Below are 15,000 nucleotides of genomic sequence, written 5' to 3' on the forward strand. Positions count from 1 at the left end.
CCATTTCATTCCATAAACACGCTAAACATTCAGGACCAGTGTGGGTCATATCAACTTCAACTGTGCTATTCAAATGAACATTTCAAATATGATAAAGACTAACATTACAATTCACACCGTGACACTTGTACATCTGTAAACTACACTGCCTGGCCAAAAAAAAAAAAAAAAGAGGTCGCCATTTGGATTTGGAGCCTCTGGAGGCAGTGTTATGATCTGGGGTTGCTTCAGGTGGTCAGGTCTGGGCTCTGCATCGTTATGCGGCAATAAAGTGAAGTCAGCTGAGGACCTGAATGTACTGAATGACCAGGTAATCCCATCAATGGATTTTTTCTTCCCTGACGGCACGGGCATGTTCCAGGACGACGATGCCAAGATTCATCGGGCTCAGATTGTGAAAGAATGGTTCAGGAAGCATGAGGAACCATTCTCACACATGAATTGGCCACCACAGAGTCCTGACCTTAACCCCACTGAAAATCTTTGGGACTTTACGGAGTGGTTTGACATTCCTGTCGCCAACAAGATCTTGGCCAAAAATGAACGCACGTCTGGACGGAAACAGAAGTTGTGACGTTGCATAAGGTTGTGGAAACAATGCCACAGCGAATGTGCGTTGTAATCAAAGCAAAAAGTGGTCCAACAAAATATTAGAGTGTGCGACTTTTTCTTAGCCAGGCAGTGTATATCACTGTAAATAAATAAACAGATACATAAAAAACATTCTGCAAATTGTCCTAATCTGCCATGTTAAACTTCTTTGCTTAGGATGATAAGGGTGTGCTTAGAAGCAGGATTTCTCAGTTAGCTGAATAGCATTTAGCCAAATGTCCAGCAGTGTTCAACAGGACAGCCCTACAGGGAAAGACAGTTCAGACTGTCGGTTTTGACTTTTGTCTGGTAGTTATCCAGTTATGTGAAGAATCCTGATTTGTAGTACATAGCCTTAGTAACAGCACAAACATCAGTGTCTTTTGTTCGGTACTAGGTTTTGTTTGATACATAGGGCTCCAAACTGTAGGAGAACATCAACTGCATCACACGTTTACAAACCTCTTGTCGGTTGGGCGAGTCCGACTGGCCGTTGTTCTGTTGGAGAGGGCTGAGTCCAGACTGCGCGGTCGACTGGAAAGTGTGGCCGCCCGATTGGTCCGGTTCTGGATTGATACCACACCCCCAAACGAAGGAGGACAGGGAATGGGCGTGGCTCATTAAAACAATAGCCTGAATCAGTTCAGCGAATGACCAACGAGGCTCCGCCCCCGGGCTAACCAACTCCTACAAATACAAACAAAGAACTTAACAGGTAAAATTCCGACAAAACTCGACAAAATAATGCCAGGCTTAGTCAAATCTGGAACTTTCTTTCTAGGTCAGGCCATGATCATCTAGCTTGATATTAATATCAGCAGACATGGGGACATGAAATTGTACATGAAACTTTTTGAAACTTTTTTTTTTTTTTGAATGCATGAACAGCTCTGTGAATAACACACTGTCAATAAGCAAGCAGATGTGATACTTGTATAACATTTTACAAAATACCTGTGGGTATTTTTACAGCCTTTAGACATGATGACTAATGGGTTTACAATGTAAACTATTCACGTAATCATATCAGGCGTTAACACTGAAAGAATCTTGACTAGGGTGCATGTTGTTTTTACACAGAGAACAATACAGAGCAGATCAACATCTGGAATTTTCCTCCTGAAACTCCCTCAGCGCTTCATTACCTCCTGTGGCACCGCGTAACGAGACCAGAGAGTGACTGAACCAGAGTCAACACAGATGGATGACATTCCTCAAAACATTTCGCTGTGATAGTGCCACTTCTATCATGACTATGAAATTATTTTGTGTATGTGTTGTGAGCGACTGTTTAAAAATGTCTTCACGGGGATTATGTACGATCCTGTACTATGCCTGATTGTACATCTGTGTGAGTGCGTGTGTGTGTGAGTGCGTGTGTCTGTTTGTGTGTGCGTGTGTGTGTGTGTATGTGTGCATGTGTGTGAGTGCATGTGTGTGAGTGCGCGTGTCTGTGTGTGCGTGTGTGTGTGTATGTGTGCGTGTGTATGTGTGTGAATGTGTGTGTCTGTTTGTGTTACCTGTATGTGTTCCTGAGTGATCATCCATGGCCGGTGTGCGAGCAGTTTGTTGAGTGTGTGGAGACGCTGGATTTTGGTTGGGGTGTGGGAGAGGCCTTTAAGCCAAGTTTCATCACCTCCTTCTTGCAGAAATGCAAAGCTATGCAGCTGCACCAAATATGAGCACTGATGCCGTGCAGACGCCTGCGCAGACAGAGCACAATGTTACAAAATCGCATGCACACACCCACACCCACACACATCAGTGTGTGCATATTCCAATGATAAGGCAATGTCACGCCCACATACAGAACCAGGGAAAAAAAAAAAAAAAAACACTGAGCACCATAATGATGATGTAATGCCGCCACGGTAACGGCAGCGGCCCATCCAGCTGCAGCAAGGCATTCTGGGTCCGCAGGAAGCAGTTCAAATAACTGGGATGCAGTCCCATCACCATGGTGACGTGGTCGACACGACCCATCGACAAGAAGGCCTCAGTCATCACGTCTTGCCCCGCCCCCTCCTCCAAAATCTGAGGCGAAAAGAGAGAGAGAGTTCAGCTACAAGATGCCACTTCTCGCCTTTTGCATGGGCTGAACGCACAGTCTTGCCCTAACTGATCTGTGTGCTCTATGCCTTGTTTTGTTTTGTTTTGCTTTGCTTTTTTCCAATAGTAGCTTTTGCTGCAACTGCAACAAAACTGCAAACTGGTGGTTTGACAAGTCTATGCAAAAAAAGCAACACCAGCAGAAATGACCAACCACATAGGCCTAATTCACACAATGCAATAACAAGAGCTGCAAACACATAAAAAAAAAAACAGACACCATTATCTCACCTCATCCGCTGGGATAAAGGCACTGGGCCCTGAAGACAGAGCCTGGGGTATCGCAACACCTTCCTCCTGTGTGTATATGTGTGAGACAGAGAGAGAACAAAAACACACTTGTTTAGTTCATACAGGTTTGAAATCAAGCGAACTGCGAAAGAGCTTAACTTTACCTCCGCCCCATTTGGAAACTGCACAGACAAACACAATGGAAATGGTTTGCAATGGTTAATGTCTTAATCCCTGAACAAAAACACACACTTTGCTACTAGTGGACTAACTGACAAATGGCAGACAGCTGCAGTTTGTAGTGTTTTGTACTATTCAAGAAAACAAGAATCGTTTAATTTATCCGTTAGCATTTTACCAGCACCGCACAAACGACCTAGTAACGAAATCTGCATTCATAGCGGCGACACAAACAACAAAAAACCGTACTACTCGGCAGGAGAGCACGGTACACTGACCTTCATCCGCTGCCTCTGTCTGTTTTACTACTAAAAAAAACAAAACTGATAACTGATTTGTGGCGTTTCCGAATTCGTTGGCTACAGCTTATTCCATTGCATTTCTAAAACCGGGAGGCTTTCGGCACGGAAAATAGGAAGTTGGACCGGGAGGGGGCGTGGCAAGCCTGAACACACAACGAAGTATTCTTGCATCACCTATGAGGCCGCGACATGACGCAACCAATCAGCAACCAGCCGGTTTCTGCCCGTGACCGGTTTGGAGTGCCGTGGTTGGCCGATGAGGTATTGGGTAGCTAACCACCTCAGGCTGTTTTTCAGGCACATAATTTTACAGTGATAATATCGCTTAAAACAAACGACGTTTACATACAAGTTAAGTCGACATGTAACGCAATTTGTAGCTATAGTTTTGACAAGCCACCAAAGTTTATTTTCGCCGCCCCGACATTCTTCACTCAGTAGAATGTTTAACTGATCACTCAGTAATATCAGCAGTTGGCCATGAAGTGAAAAGTTGTTATATCTTACTGATTAATGGCGACAGACAACCGAGCACACAGACATACCTGCGCTCTCTTCAGTAGCTCTGCCGCTCGCTCTTTAATGTCCGGTATTGGGCAGCTCCTGGACACCCGTAGCAACTGTAGCAGTATATCCCTCTCGAGCCGAGCCGAGTTCTCCACGCGCTCCAAAACGCTCTGGGTTAGAGCCTCCAAAGCAGCCGTGCGCTCCTGTTCGTCTCGACTGGACAGGCGTGAAAATCTCCTGGCATTCAGCACGGAAGCCGGTGGATGGCGAGATGTGGGAGAGTGCTCTTCCAGCTCTCTTGGGATATCTGTTTCGGTAGCAGGCGATGCTTGGCGTTCCCTCACTAACTCGTAGCCTGGTGTGTGCTCCATCTCCAACATAACTCCTGTATTACTGAACGGTTTTCAAGCGTCTAAACGTACAACACTGGATTAAGATCTGTTAGAAAACGCTCGTTGAAGTTAGAAATATACATTCGTCTCCTTTTAACAACATAGCCGCCTTCGGATGTTTACAACATACTCCAGACAAACTCCACATGTTTCATCAATTAATTGTTTCTTACTTTGTTCAGCAAATAATTATAGGTAAATAGTAGCTCAGGCAAAATACCGGTATCTAATCTGTTCGTCTCAAAGGTGTTGACCATTCAAGCATTTTTACGCAGAGATCCTTGTCCCTACCATGTGTTACGTAAAGCGAAAATTATGTGGGAGTTCCGGTTTGTGACGGAAGAGAAGCGATAAGATTTGATGTCTCATCAGTGAGAGGATTATGTGCTAGAGAGTCATTATAACGGTCAGACCGTTTCACAGTATGAATACGAGGTTTTACAGACTGAGAGTGAGAGACTTACGGACCCACGGATACCTTTTAACCCTTTACACCAGGACCTCCTGTTACGGTCCTGAAGGAGGTCCCTGTTTTCTGGATTTAGCTGAACGCTATCCCTACAACTAGTTTCATTCATGCACACAGAAAACTACTCTCACACTCTCGGACACAGTGAAACACACGTTTTATTGTGCAACTTGACCTTAAAAGATTTTTCTCCGTGAATGTGAGTCTGTGTACTTTTGAGTGTGTGTGTTCAGTTACACAAACATTTTTTTTTTCCATGGAATGTTTTTATTTCAGAAAATAAACAAACATTCACACATATATTTCAAGTGGAATCTTATATTAAATAACCCTTATATATATATTTCATAAAAAATAATACCATTGTGGTCTGGCACAAACTGAGAAGAAAGAGAGAGAGAGAGGCTGGTCAAATGAAAGTGAGAGAGGTAGCAAGAAAGAGAGGGAAAAGAACATTACAGAATTACATCTTGAGACACCACTGGTCCAAACTCTCTTCCTAAGAGGTGTTAATGGTAATGCCTCATTCATTCAGTGTCCTACTGGTCTGGTTTGAGGCCTTGAGACTGAATCTAGTTTTTGGCTGCAGTCTCAATATTCTGGTTATTGAGTGATAACGAGTGCATTTTTTTTTTTTTTTTGCACTGATGGAACCCACTCTTTCTGTTGCATATAGAGTTGTTAAGGGGGCCTGTTAATCTTAATGCCCCCGTTGAAGAGATGTGAGGGAAGACTTTTCAGTGCGCACACAGAGGCTCCCTATGGGGAAGGATTTGTCAGGGACACACTATCCGAAGGCAAGACATTTTCGTGCCCACAAATTTTGTGTGTGTGTGTGTGTGTGGAGAAAGCCAACCCTGTTACCAGACCTAACCATAACCAGACAAAGGCAGAACTGTTAAGGTCACCGTGACGATCAGTGCTCCGCCTCTCACGGAGACCTGCGATGGAAAAAGGGTGGAGCCGAAAGGTTTTAGAAGAGAGAATGGGCGAGGAGCACCCAGGGTCAGAGGTCATATGAAGTGACTCATCTTTATGTTGTTTTGGGTTTTTTTGTTGTTTTTTTTTCACACACGGAGAGAAAAAGGGATGGATTCATATGAAGAGAAGAGAAGGAGAGGGAGGGGGCTCTTCAAACGATCTTGTTCTCCAGAGCAGCGATTCTCTTTGTCACAGCTTCCAGTAACGCACTGTTAAGGAAATTGTGCAACACCAGGGCTCCGCCTAATAAATTAGAGATAAAAAAAAAAAGAATTCCTACACTCCCACAGATAATAACCTCAAAAACATTCTCTCACTTGTTACTCTTTCTTATGCAAACACACGTATCTTTAATAGTTTCTAACATGCACACACAAACACACACACACACACACACACACACACACACACAGTTCAAATGCAGCATCGTGTCACACAAGTCATAAGGAAAGGATATATTTTTTCGTTAATGCCTGTAGTGCATCCTCTATTTTTTTCTGGAACTTAACAACTGAGTCACATTCACAGGGGTCCTCCTCTGCAAAGGCAAGAAAAAAACAAGTTCAACACGTCTGGTCACGCCATGCGGGGGAGAGCGTCTGTGTTCAGGCATGTCTGTGTGAGTAAATGAAAGCATGTATATGTGTGTGTTTTATGTGTGCGGGGTTGAACCTTGGCAGACGTTGATTTGCAGCTTCTTGGCGATCTGGTTCATGGTTTTGAAGTCGGCCGTGTAGAAGTAATGATCAGAGATTGGTTCAGAGGCGATCTCACGCAGCTCATCCTCCACAGCGTTGCCCACTCCTACTGCATACATCTTAAAGCCTACACGCCCACACACACACACACACACACACATGCCTGGAGTCAGGAATACTCTCTACTATCAACATTTCACAGTCCATCAATGTCTATCTTTATTCATTCGGCTCCATCCTTCTCTTTCCTCTCTCCCTTTATCCTGCTCTCTCTTTCTCTCTCTTTTTCCCCATCCCATCCCCCCGCTCTGCTCCATTCCAACTCTCCTTCTCACCGTTCTCTTTGGCCTTCTTTGCTGCGTCTCCGATGTAGTCCTGCGACCTGCCGTCGGTGAAGACGATGCCGACCTTCGTGACCCCGGGTCGTGCCCCTTGGCTGGGCGTGAAGCTGTTGTCGAGCAGGTAGCGGAGAGCCTGACCGGTCATGGTGCCACGCTCCATGTACGGCATCTTCTTCACCGCCTCCTTCACGTCCTTCTTGTTGTTGTGGCGTCCGAGGGGGAACTCCTGCTTGACGGAGCTGGAGTACTGGACCAGGCCCACGTGGGCCCCTGTCTCGGACACGTCCAGCTTGTCCACGATCTGGTTGATCCATTTCTTCACCAGCTCAAAGTTCTCCGGCCGCACGCTCTTTGAGCCGTCGATGAGAAAGACGACGTCTGTGGCACTACTGCAGGCTGAGAGCGGGGGAGGCAGAGACGCGCGGGAAAAGAAAGAGAGGGAAAGAGAGAGAGAGAAAGACAGATAGAGTTTACTATTTGGTTTGTTATTGAGTGGAGTTTGTTCTGGACTGTGTTGGATAGCGTTGGATTGGATAATGTCAAGTAAGGTATGAGTGGATTGGTTTTGTTGACTTGGGAAATGCTGGGCTGACTACTGGCTTGATCGATTAGATATGGATTGGATGGTAGGGGGTTGAATAGTTTTGAGTCGAATGGTGAGTAATGTTTGATTGGATGGCGTTTGGTCGAGTGGTGTTGCGTCAGGTAGAGTTGGGTTGAGTGGAGTTGAGTCAGATAGTGCTGCAGTGTTAGATTGTGTGGTGATAGTGCTGAGAAGTATTTTGATGGATGGTGTTAAGTTGACGTGGATGGTTTAGGTTGTGGACTGTGTTATGTCTGACTGGTTGTATTGGCCAGCATCTTATAATGCATACATGATCACAACTGTGCAAAGGTACTCCGAAACACTGAAACACACTCAACACATACACAACACAACACAACACATACACAACACATACACAACACAACACATACACAACACAACACAACACAACACATACACAACACAACACAACACAACACATACACATACACAACACAACACAACATAACACATACACAACACAACACAACACAACACATACACAACACAACACATACACAACACATACACAACACATACACAACACAACACAACACATACACAACACAACACAACACAACACATACACAACACAACACAACACATACACAACACAACACAACACATACACAACACATACACAACACAACACAACACAACACATACACAACACAACACAACACAACACAACTCATCACAGCTCTCTCTCTCTCTCTCTCTCTTTCTCTCACACACACACACACACACACACACACACACACACACACACACACACTCACCACTGCATGATCTGCCGTCATCCATGAGTGTGTAGCCCTCGTTGCAGGCGCATTTGAATGATCCAGGTGTGCTGATGCAAACCTGCTCACAGTCATGGTCACCTGTCACACACAGGTCTGACACTGCGCCGGCCGCGTACGTGTGTAACATACACACACATACACACATACAGGAGGTGTGAAAGGGGAGGTTAGAGGGGAGACAATAACACTATGTGAGTGTGGGAAGTGAAAATGAAACTCTCTGTGGTTTGTTTTAATCATCTGCTGTCTTCTGTTTAGCATCTAGGTGTGGTTTATGGACACAAACACAGCAGATCTTTAAAACAGACAGGACAGGAATGCACAAGAGGACCAGACACCTGAGTTTTGCCAATCACACTGTCCCACTTAAAGTTTGTTCTTTTTGGTGCATTCAGATGTCTGTTGCTCTGACAGAAGCCCGCTACAGCACTGGTTCTCAACCTCGTGGGGGGTTTTTGGGGGGGGGGTTTTCCCCTCTGTAACACCCTAAACACAGTTTAATTTTGAAACAAAAGAATACTTTCATATTTGACTGGAGACAGTCAAGAGTGGCATTAAAAAAAGTCTTAAGATGTTGCTTTACCATCTTCTTTAAAAAGAGGCCTAAAATGAAGGCTTGTCGTAAAATATCGTGTCAAGATTATGTTTAGTCTATCATATCTACGGCTCCTGTTGAGAACCATTGCCCCTATATGAGCTACAGTTACATCATTTAACTCACATCTTTCATTCTCCTCATATCTCCTGGGGTCTATGAGATGGTTTTAGGATGGAGGTAAAGGCACCATGGTACCACCATAGCCGCTGTACTCTCCATGTGTTAAACCTTTAACTGCTGAAGAGGTTGTTGGTCGACCATCATCGTTTTTTGACTTCCCACCCTTTCCCGTCTCTCTTCTCATCCCGACCTCCCTCCCCCTTTTTTTTTTTTTCTTTTTGTTTTTTCTTCCCTCTGACTTACCGCAAGTTCCAACCTCCTGGAACTTTTTGATGAGTTTCTCAATGAGGCTGTAACTCTCCACGTAGTCCACGTGCTCCTCCAGAGGCTCGCTGGCCATTTGCCTCAGCGTGTTCATGTCCACGCGCCCAACGCCGATGGCGAACATCTCAATCCCAGACTCCCGCGCTTTCGCCGCTATGTCGCGTACGTTGTCCTGTGGCCGACCGTCGGTCACGATGATCACCACCTGCTCTCGGAGGCAAAGAAAAACCACCAGTCAGGATCAGTCACTGAGGATCAGTCACTGAGGATCAGCCGATCTTAAGTAGATGAAGTAATCTATTTAAAATCAGTTAAGGGATAACTGATAACTGAAACACGAAAAGTTAGCACTCAAATTGACAAATTAGATGTGGTCAATCAGGAATAAGCCACTCTGTCAAGAAACATTTGGATAAAAAAAAAAACACACAGATAATTTGTTTGACTGATCCATAGCTGATGGTGTTAATGGCTTCTCCTAATTTTATTATGTAAAGAAGCCTATCAGAGACAAATGTGAAACAGAAATCAGGGAAATAAATCCAATTAGAACAGTTAGGAAAACTTCATGAGGACAAAAACTGTGTAACCCAAGACTGTATCACATCAGAAGTATGCATGAAAGCTTATGTGTGAGAATTATGCTGTCATAATATTAATGTTACAGTGATTATTACATAACAGTGCAGTGTTGTGTCTGAATGGGACGAGTGCGGTGATGTTTTTGCAATAGCGAGCACTGTGATTTCGATGTAAATTTGGGTTTGCGAAAACAAATGAGTTTTTCACGAAGGTGGAGGGCACAGAAAGCAGTTATTATGTATCGGTTTTGTCATAGTCTCGCGTTGGTGACGCGTTCCCGACCTTGTTTATGCCAGCGGACTTCCTGCCTCCTTCGGCCTCGCTGAACGCCACGTTCATGGCGAACTGGATGGCCAGGCCCGTCATGGTGCCCGTAGACAGCGGTTCGATCTTAGACACGGCCTTTATCAGGCCGGCCTTGGTGCGGTGGGATTTCAGAGACACCTCGTTCTTCACGCGGCTGGCGTAATTGACCACGCCCACGCGGGTGGAGTCTGGCCCGATGTCCAAGCCCTCGATGACTTTGGTCAGAAAGACTTTGACCTGCTCGAACTCAGAGGGGCGGACGCTGCGGGAGCTGTCCACCAAGAACACGATGTCGGTTGGCTGAGAGTTACACAGCCCTGCTGCGACTGCAGAGAGAGAGAGAGAGAGAGCGAGAGAGAGAGAGAGAGATGGTGTGTTGGACTGCAGTTAGCTCAATAAATGTGTAGTACTAAACCGTGTTCATAATAAGTCCCATTGACTGCACATTTACCCACAGGTATGCAAACACACACACATACACACACACACACACACACACACACACACACACACACACTGTAAAAGACTTGCTTTGTGCTCAGATGGAGAAACTTCCAGTGGAAACATTTTAACACAGTGATTTTCCCTTGGGATCATATAACCAGTGCTTTACCACACCGAGACACTAAGATACTGTACCTAACATCAGCACCACACACACACATGCTGTCTCTCTCTCTCTCTCTCCCTCTCTCTCTCTCTCTCTCTCTCTCTCTCTCTCCGTCTCTCTTTCTCTCTCTCATTTGCACTCACTCCTAATGGCATATACACTATCTCTTACAGTCTATCTATCACTCCATGTCAACCTGGCGAAACTGAAGAAGCAGTAAAGATGAAGAGAGACATGACATGAAACAGAGGAAAGAACAGAGCAATAGACAAAGAGAGAAAGTCATATAACCTCAAGAACAAACCTTAACTCATGCGATATATATAGGCTCAAACAGACCACAGTTCATACATGTCTCAAACTCCATTCACTGGAAAAGACACACCCTTAGGTGGCAACGGATATATAGCATAGTTGTGGCAAATTGATGACTACTGTAATCGTGTGTCTCTGTCGTTGTAGTGTTTTTTGTTTTTTTTTTGGTTTTGTAATCAGACAAAGTTTTGTTCTCCCATTCAAGACAATTATGAACTATGACATTTTGGACCAGAACTTAACCTTGATGAGAAACCTCTCCATAAAGACACTCATTATAATAATTAAAACATCACTGAACATATTATACAGGTCGGTTTAACAAACGTCCAGTAAAAAGAAAAAATCACATAGTGCCTTAATTCAAATAGCACCAGTTCAGATAAAATCTACACTGGTCCAGACAGTCAGGTCCAACATATATTCACACACACATACACACACACACACATACAATCTCCACCAGCACAAAACTTCTCCTGCAGAACTTCTCCCTCAAACAGACAGGCATCATAGAAAATAACTTTTAACACTCGATTAATTAATAACCTCAAGAATTCGCCGTGCGAATCAGGTGTAACTTATGCTGCTGGCTGTTTCGGTTTTAGTCTCACTGACAGTCTCTCTGGTCATAAGGGGTTAGTGTTGGTGGCTGTGTTAAGGGTGAGGATGGAGAACCGCAGTGTTAGTTGATGTAGCTGATGAGTTTTGTTGAGTAGGCTGAAGATGACGATGTTAAGGTGCAGTGTTAGTTGTATATATTGTGTGTCTGTGATCAGGTTGAAGATGTCGGTGTTAAGGTGCAGTGTTAGTTATAGATATTTTGTGTTTGTGATTGTGTTAAATATGAATATCTTAAGTTGTAGTGTTAGTTGTAGATATTGCATGTCGGTGATAAGGTTAAATTTGCTGGTGTTAAGGTGCAGTGTTAGTTATAGATATTTTGCGTTTTATGATTAGTTTAAATATGGTGATCTTAAGGTGCAGTGTTAGTTATAGACATTGTGTGTTTGTGATCAGGTTAAATATGATGATGTTAAGGTGCAGTGTTAGTTATAGACATTGTGTGTCTGTGATCAGGTTAAATATGCTAGTGTTAAGGTGCAGTGTTAGTTATAGACATTGTGTGTCTGTGATCAGGTTAACTATGCTAGTGTTAAGGTGTAGTGTTAGTTGTAGATAGTGTGTGTGGGTGATTAGGTTAAATATGAGAGAGGCAGAGAGGTTTAGTTTAGTTTAGTTTCTGTAGCGGTGGGTGATGAGAGAGGCAGAGAGGTTTAGTTTAGTTTAGTTTCTGTAGCGGTGGGTGATGAGAGAGGCAGAGAGGTTTAGTTTCGTTTGGTTTAGTTGCTGTAGCGGTGGGTGATGAGAGAGGCAGAGAGGTTTAGTTGCTGTAGCGGTGGGTGAGGGTGGTACTCTTACCCATGGCTGCGGCGGTCCTCGGCTCCACGGTGGCATGAGCTCCAGCGATGCCCAGCAGCATCAGACCTGCCAGCAGTGATACACGGCACACCAGGGAAGTCATAGTGACCAGCACGACAACCAGAGACAGACTGATTCACACAGAGAGAGGAGTCTCGGGTTATCAACACACACACACGCAGACTCACACACTCACACACACAGACTCCGGGCTTTAGAGCCGGCCCACTCGGACCTGTCGTAACGCGGGGAGTGTGTATGAACAGTGTTTTTTTTTTTTTTTTTTTTGAGAGGAGGGGAAATACCTGCTCTAAAACCTGAAAACGTGGTCAGGAAAGACAAACACACCTTGATCTGGTCTGATGTGCATGTGTGTGTGTGTGTCTGTCTGTGTGTATGGGGGGGGGGGGGTGTTTGGGTTCGTTTGGGGCCTTGGAAGGGGTCTCTGAATCAGGGCTGGCCTTAAGTAAACATTCAGATGAATCTGTCTTTTTCTGGCTGGTTTTCCTCTCAAATTAATTCTCTCTCTCTCTTCCTCACTCTCTCTCATTCACTCTCCCTCTCTCTCTCTCTCTCTCTCTCTCTCTCTCTCTCACACACACACACACACACACAGAGGAATTTCCATGTGTGCAGTACATAGTATAGAGAGGACGAGCAGCATCTTTTCTCTTGACCCTAAAGGCTGGACAGTGTTAATACATCTATGTTTTTATGTGTGCACTGGTGATTCTACAATCAGCCAGCCCCCCCATGTCTTTTATAAAGAGTTACAGTAAACAGTATGTGTGTGTGTGTGTGTATGCATATTCATTTGGTTACATATTAGGAGCGTAAATTATGTGTGTGAGCATGTGTGCAGTAGCTGAATGGTTCCTTTGAGAGATGCTTGATTCTGGTACACAGTGAGCCTATGTGATGTGAGCCTGCCTCCTGTGATGCCCTAACTTATGAATGTAACTGCAAGCACAGAGTCACACGCACGCACACACACACACACACACATGCAGGCACACGCGCACATACAACTACACATACAACGGAACCAGAACTACCTCAGGAGTGTAGCCATTTCAGGGTGTTTTGGGTCAAGGTCTTTTTTGCCGCCAGTTTGAGACTGACCAATCACACATACACACACACACACACAGACACACACTCATACGCTTATATCTTCAGAATGAATGACTTTATTACAGATCAAAAACAGGGAGTTCTAGTTATCCAAACACGCATGTTTGTGATGTGACTTTACAGTCCATAGGTTTTGTTAGTATAGTCACCTCAGTGTATATGCACAGACTTAAAAATGTGATTTTGAAATGCTATTTACTGTCCAGTAATAAAAATGTTATATATATATATATAAACATGAATACACATTAGACCAAAACTTAAACCTTTATTCCCTGGTACATTGCGTAAGTGCTTCACAGTGCTGTTCCTGTGTTTCCACACACCTTTTCTGTCTCCCTGCATCAGGTCTGTCGGAACAGGGAGAAATCTGGAATGTTCAGAGCTATTCAGTGTCCCAAGAAAGCTCACCCAGGAGCTCTGCGTCAGACCGTCACCTTTAACTCAACAACCTGCCGAATGATCCCTCGCTCTGAGTCGAAAAGCTTTTCCATGAAGTTACAGTTTTCACTCAACACTTCTTCACAGATCTCAGAGCCAGGAAAGTTCTGTGATGTAGCTTTATTTTATTAAATATTCATTATAGACCTCATTAAATTAAATTAGTTCTAGATAATGAATTACACAGTTAATTTGAGATGGACGAACAGTCCGGAAAAAAAAATTGGGGGAGGGAGGGGGGGTCTGAAAAAAATTCCTGAGAGTTCCTCTGACTGCCACCATTTTAACTTTAAGACACTCTGCAGTCTGTTCACTGTGTGATATTCATTTGATTGACCAAACCTCAGTCTGTTCACTGTGTGATATTCATTTGATTGACCAAACCTCAGTCTGTTCACTGTGTGATATTCATTTGATTGGCCAAAGGGCAGGTGGAAACTCTCACTGTAGTGCAGGTGGAAACTGTCAAGTCCCACTGCAGTCCCACTGCGGTCATGACATCAGACCGTGGACAGCTGTCTCATGCAGAGCATGTGTTGGCGTCGTGCTTCTGTGCTTGTCGCCTTTTGCTTTCAATCTTCACCATCACTTACAGTACCATGGAAAGGAGTGCAGAGTGCACATGTCTCTCTCTCTGTCAGCACATAGCCTCTCACTCACCAAGCCTTAAATGGTACCTCCTCACACTCAAACATGGACATTGAGTACCATACTGCCTCAGGCTACACCAAAAGGTCTAGGAGGATATCTGGTCTTCCAGGCATGTGGCACGGTGGCCTGCTGGTGTGTGGTCACACCCTGGTGACCATGAACCGGATCCCCAGGTGTGGGCAAACAGCCTCACTGTCTTGTGAGCATTTCAAGAGGAACACCGGAATAAACCTCCTGATTGAGAATCTGGCTGAGCAGACGCTGCTCCAAAGTAGGTTTGATGTAAGTCTTCATCACCATTCCAGGAGCTTCTGCTGTCTTATCAGATACAGCTGTAGCACACAGCATTCCTTTGGATCTATCTGGC

The 15,000-nt window shown here is 44.5% G+C and overlaps 2 protein-coding genes across 2 annotated transcripts in view; both read right to left on the reverse strand.

Annotated features, from left to right (window-relative positions):
• The window catches only part of sesn2 (sestrin 2), a 7,138-nt gene extending 2,783 nt beyond the window's left edge, over positions 1-4,355 (reverse strand). The window contains exons 1-5 of the mRNA XM_030789075.1: positions 3,959-4,355; positions 2,932-2,997; positions 2,437-2,625; positions 2,112-2,294; positions 1,054-1,278 (exon numbers count right to left, since the gene is read on the reverse strand). Coding sequence (XP_030644935.1) covers positions 1,054-1,278; positions 2,112-2,294; positions 2,437-2,625; positions 2,932-2,997; positions 3,959-4,300 — 1,005 coding nt within the window. The 5' untranslated portion in view covers positions 4,301-4,355. The remainder of the gene's footprint in view (positions 1-1,053; positions 1,279-2,111; positions 2,295-2,436; positions 2,626-2,931; positions 2,998-3,958) is intronic.
• Positions 4,356-5,913: 1,558 nt separating this feature from the next.
• matn1 (matrilin 1) lies at positions 5,914-12,510 on the reverse strand. The gene is made up of 8 exons (XM_030788559.1): positions 12,408-12,510; positions 10,037-10,386; positions 9,164-9,377; positions 8,167-8,307; positions 6,796-7,197; positions 6,435-6,587; positions 6,220-6,300; positions 5,914-5,963 (listed from the first exon to the last, which is right to left on the reverse strand). Exons 1-8 carry the CDS (start codon positions 12,508-12,510, stop codon positions 5,914-5,916), a joined length of 1,494 nt encoding a protein of 497 aa, XP_030644419.1.
• Between the last annotated feature and the right edge of the window lie 2,490 nt (positions 12,511-15,000).

Source organism: Chanos chanos, chromosome 12, assembly GCF_902362185.1.
Source record: "Chanos chanos chromosome 12, fChaCha1.1, whole genome shotgun sequence".
Classification (NCBI taxonomy): domain Eukaryota; kingdom Metazoa; phylum Chordata; class Actinopteri; order Gonorynchiformes; family Chanidae; genus Chanos; species Chanos chanos.

Excerpts from the sequence above, each read along its gene's own strand:
- matn1 (XM_030788559.1), bottom strand. The coding sequence starts at position 12,510 with ATGACTTCCCTGGTGTGCCGTGTATCACTGCTGGCAGGTCTGATGCTG. Across the intron at positions 10,387-12,407 it reads GAGGACCGCCGCAGCCATGG|TCGCAGCAGGGCTGTGTAAC; the intron begins GTAAGAGTACCA and ends CTCTCTCTGCAG. Across the intron at positions 7,198-8,166 it reads TGACGGCAGATCATGCAGTG|CCTGCAGTAGTGCCACAGAC; the intron begins GTGAGTGTGTGT and ends CCCCGCTCTCAG.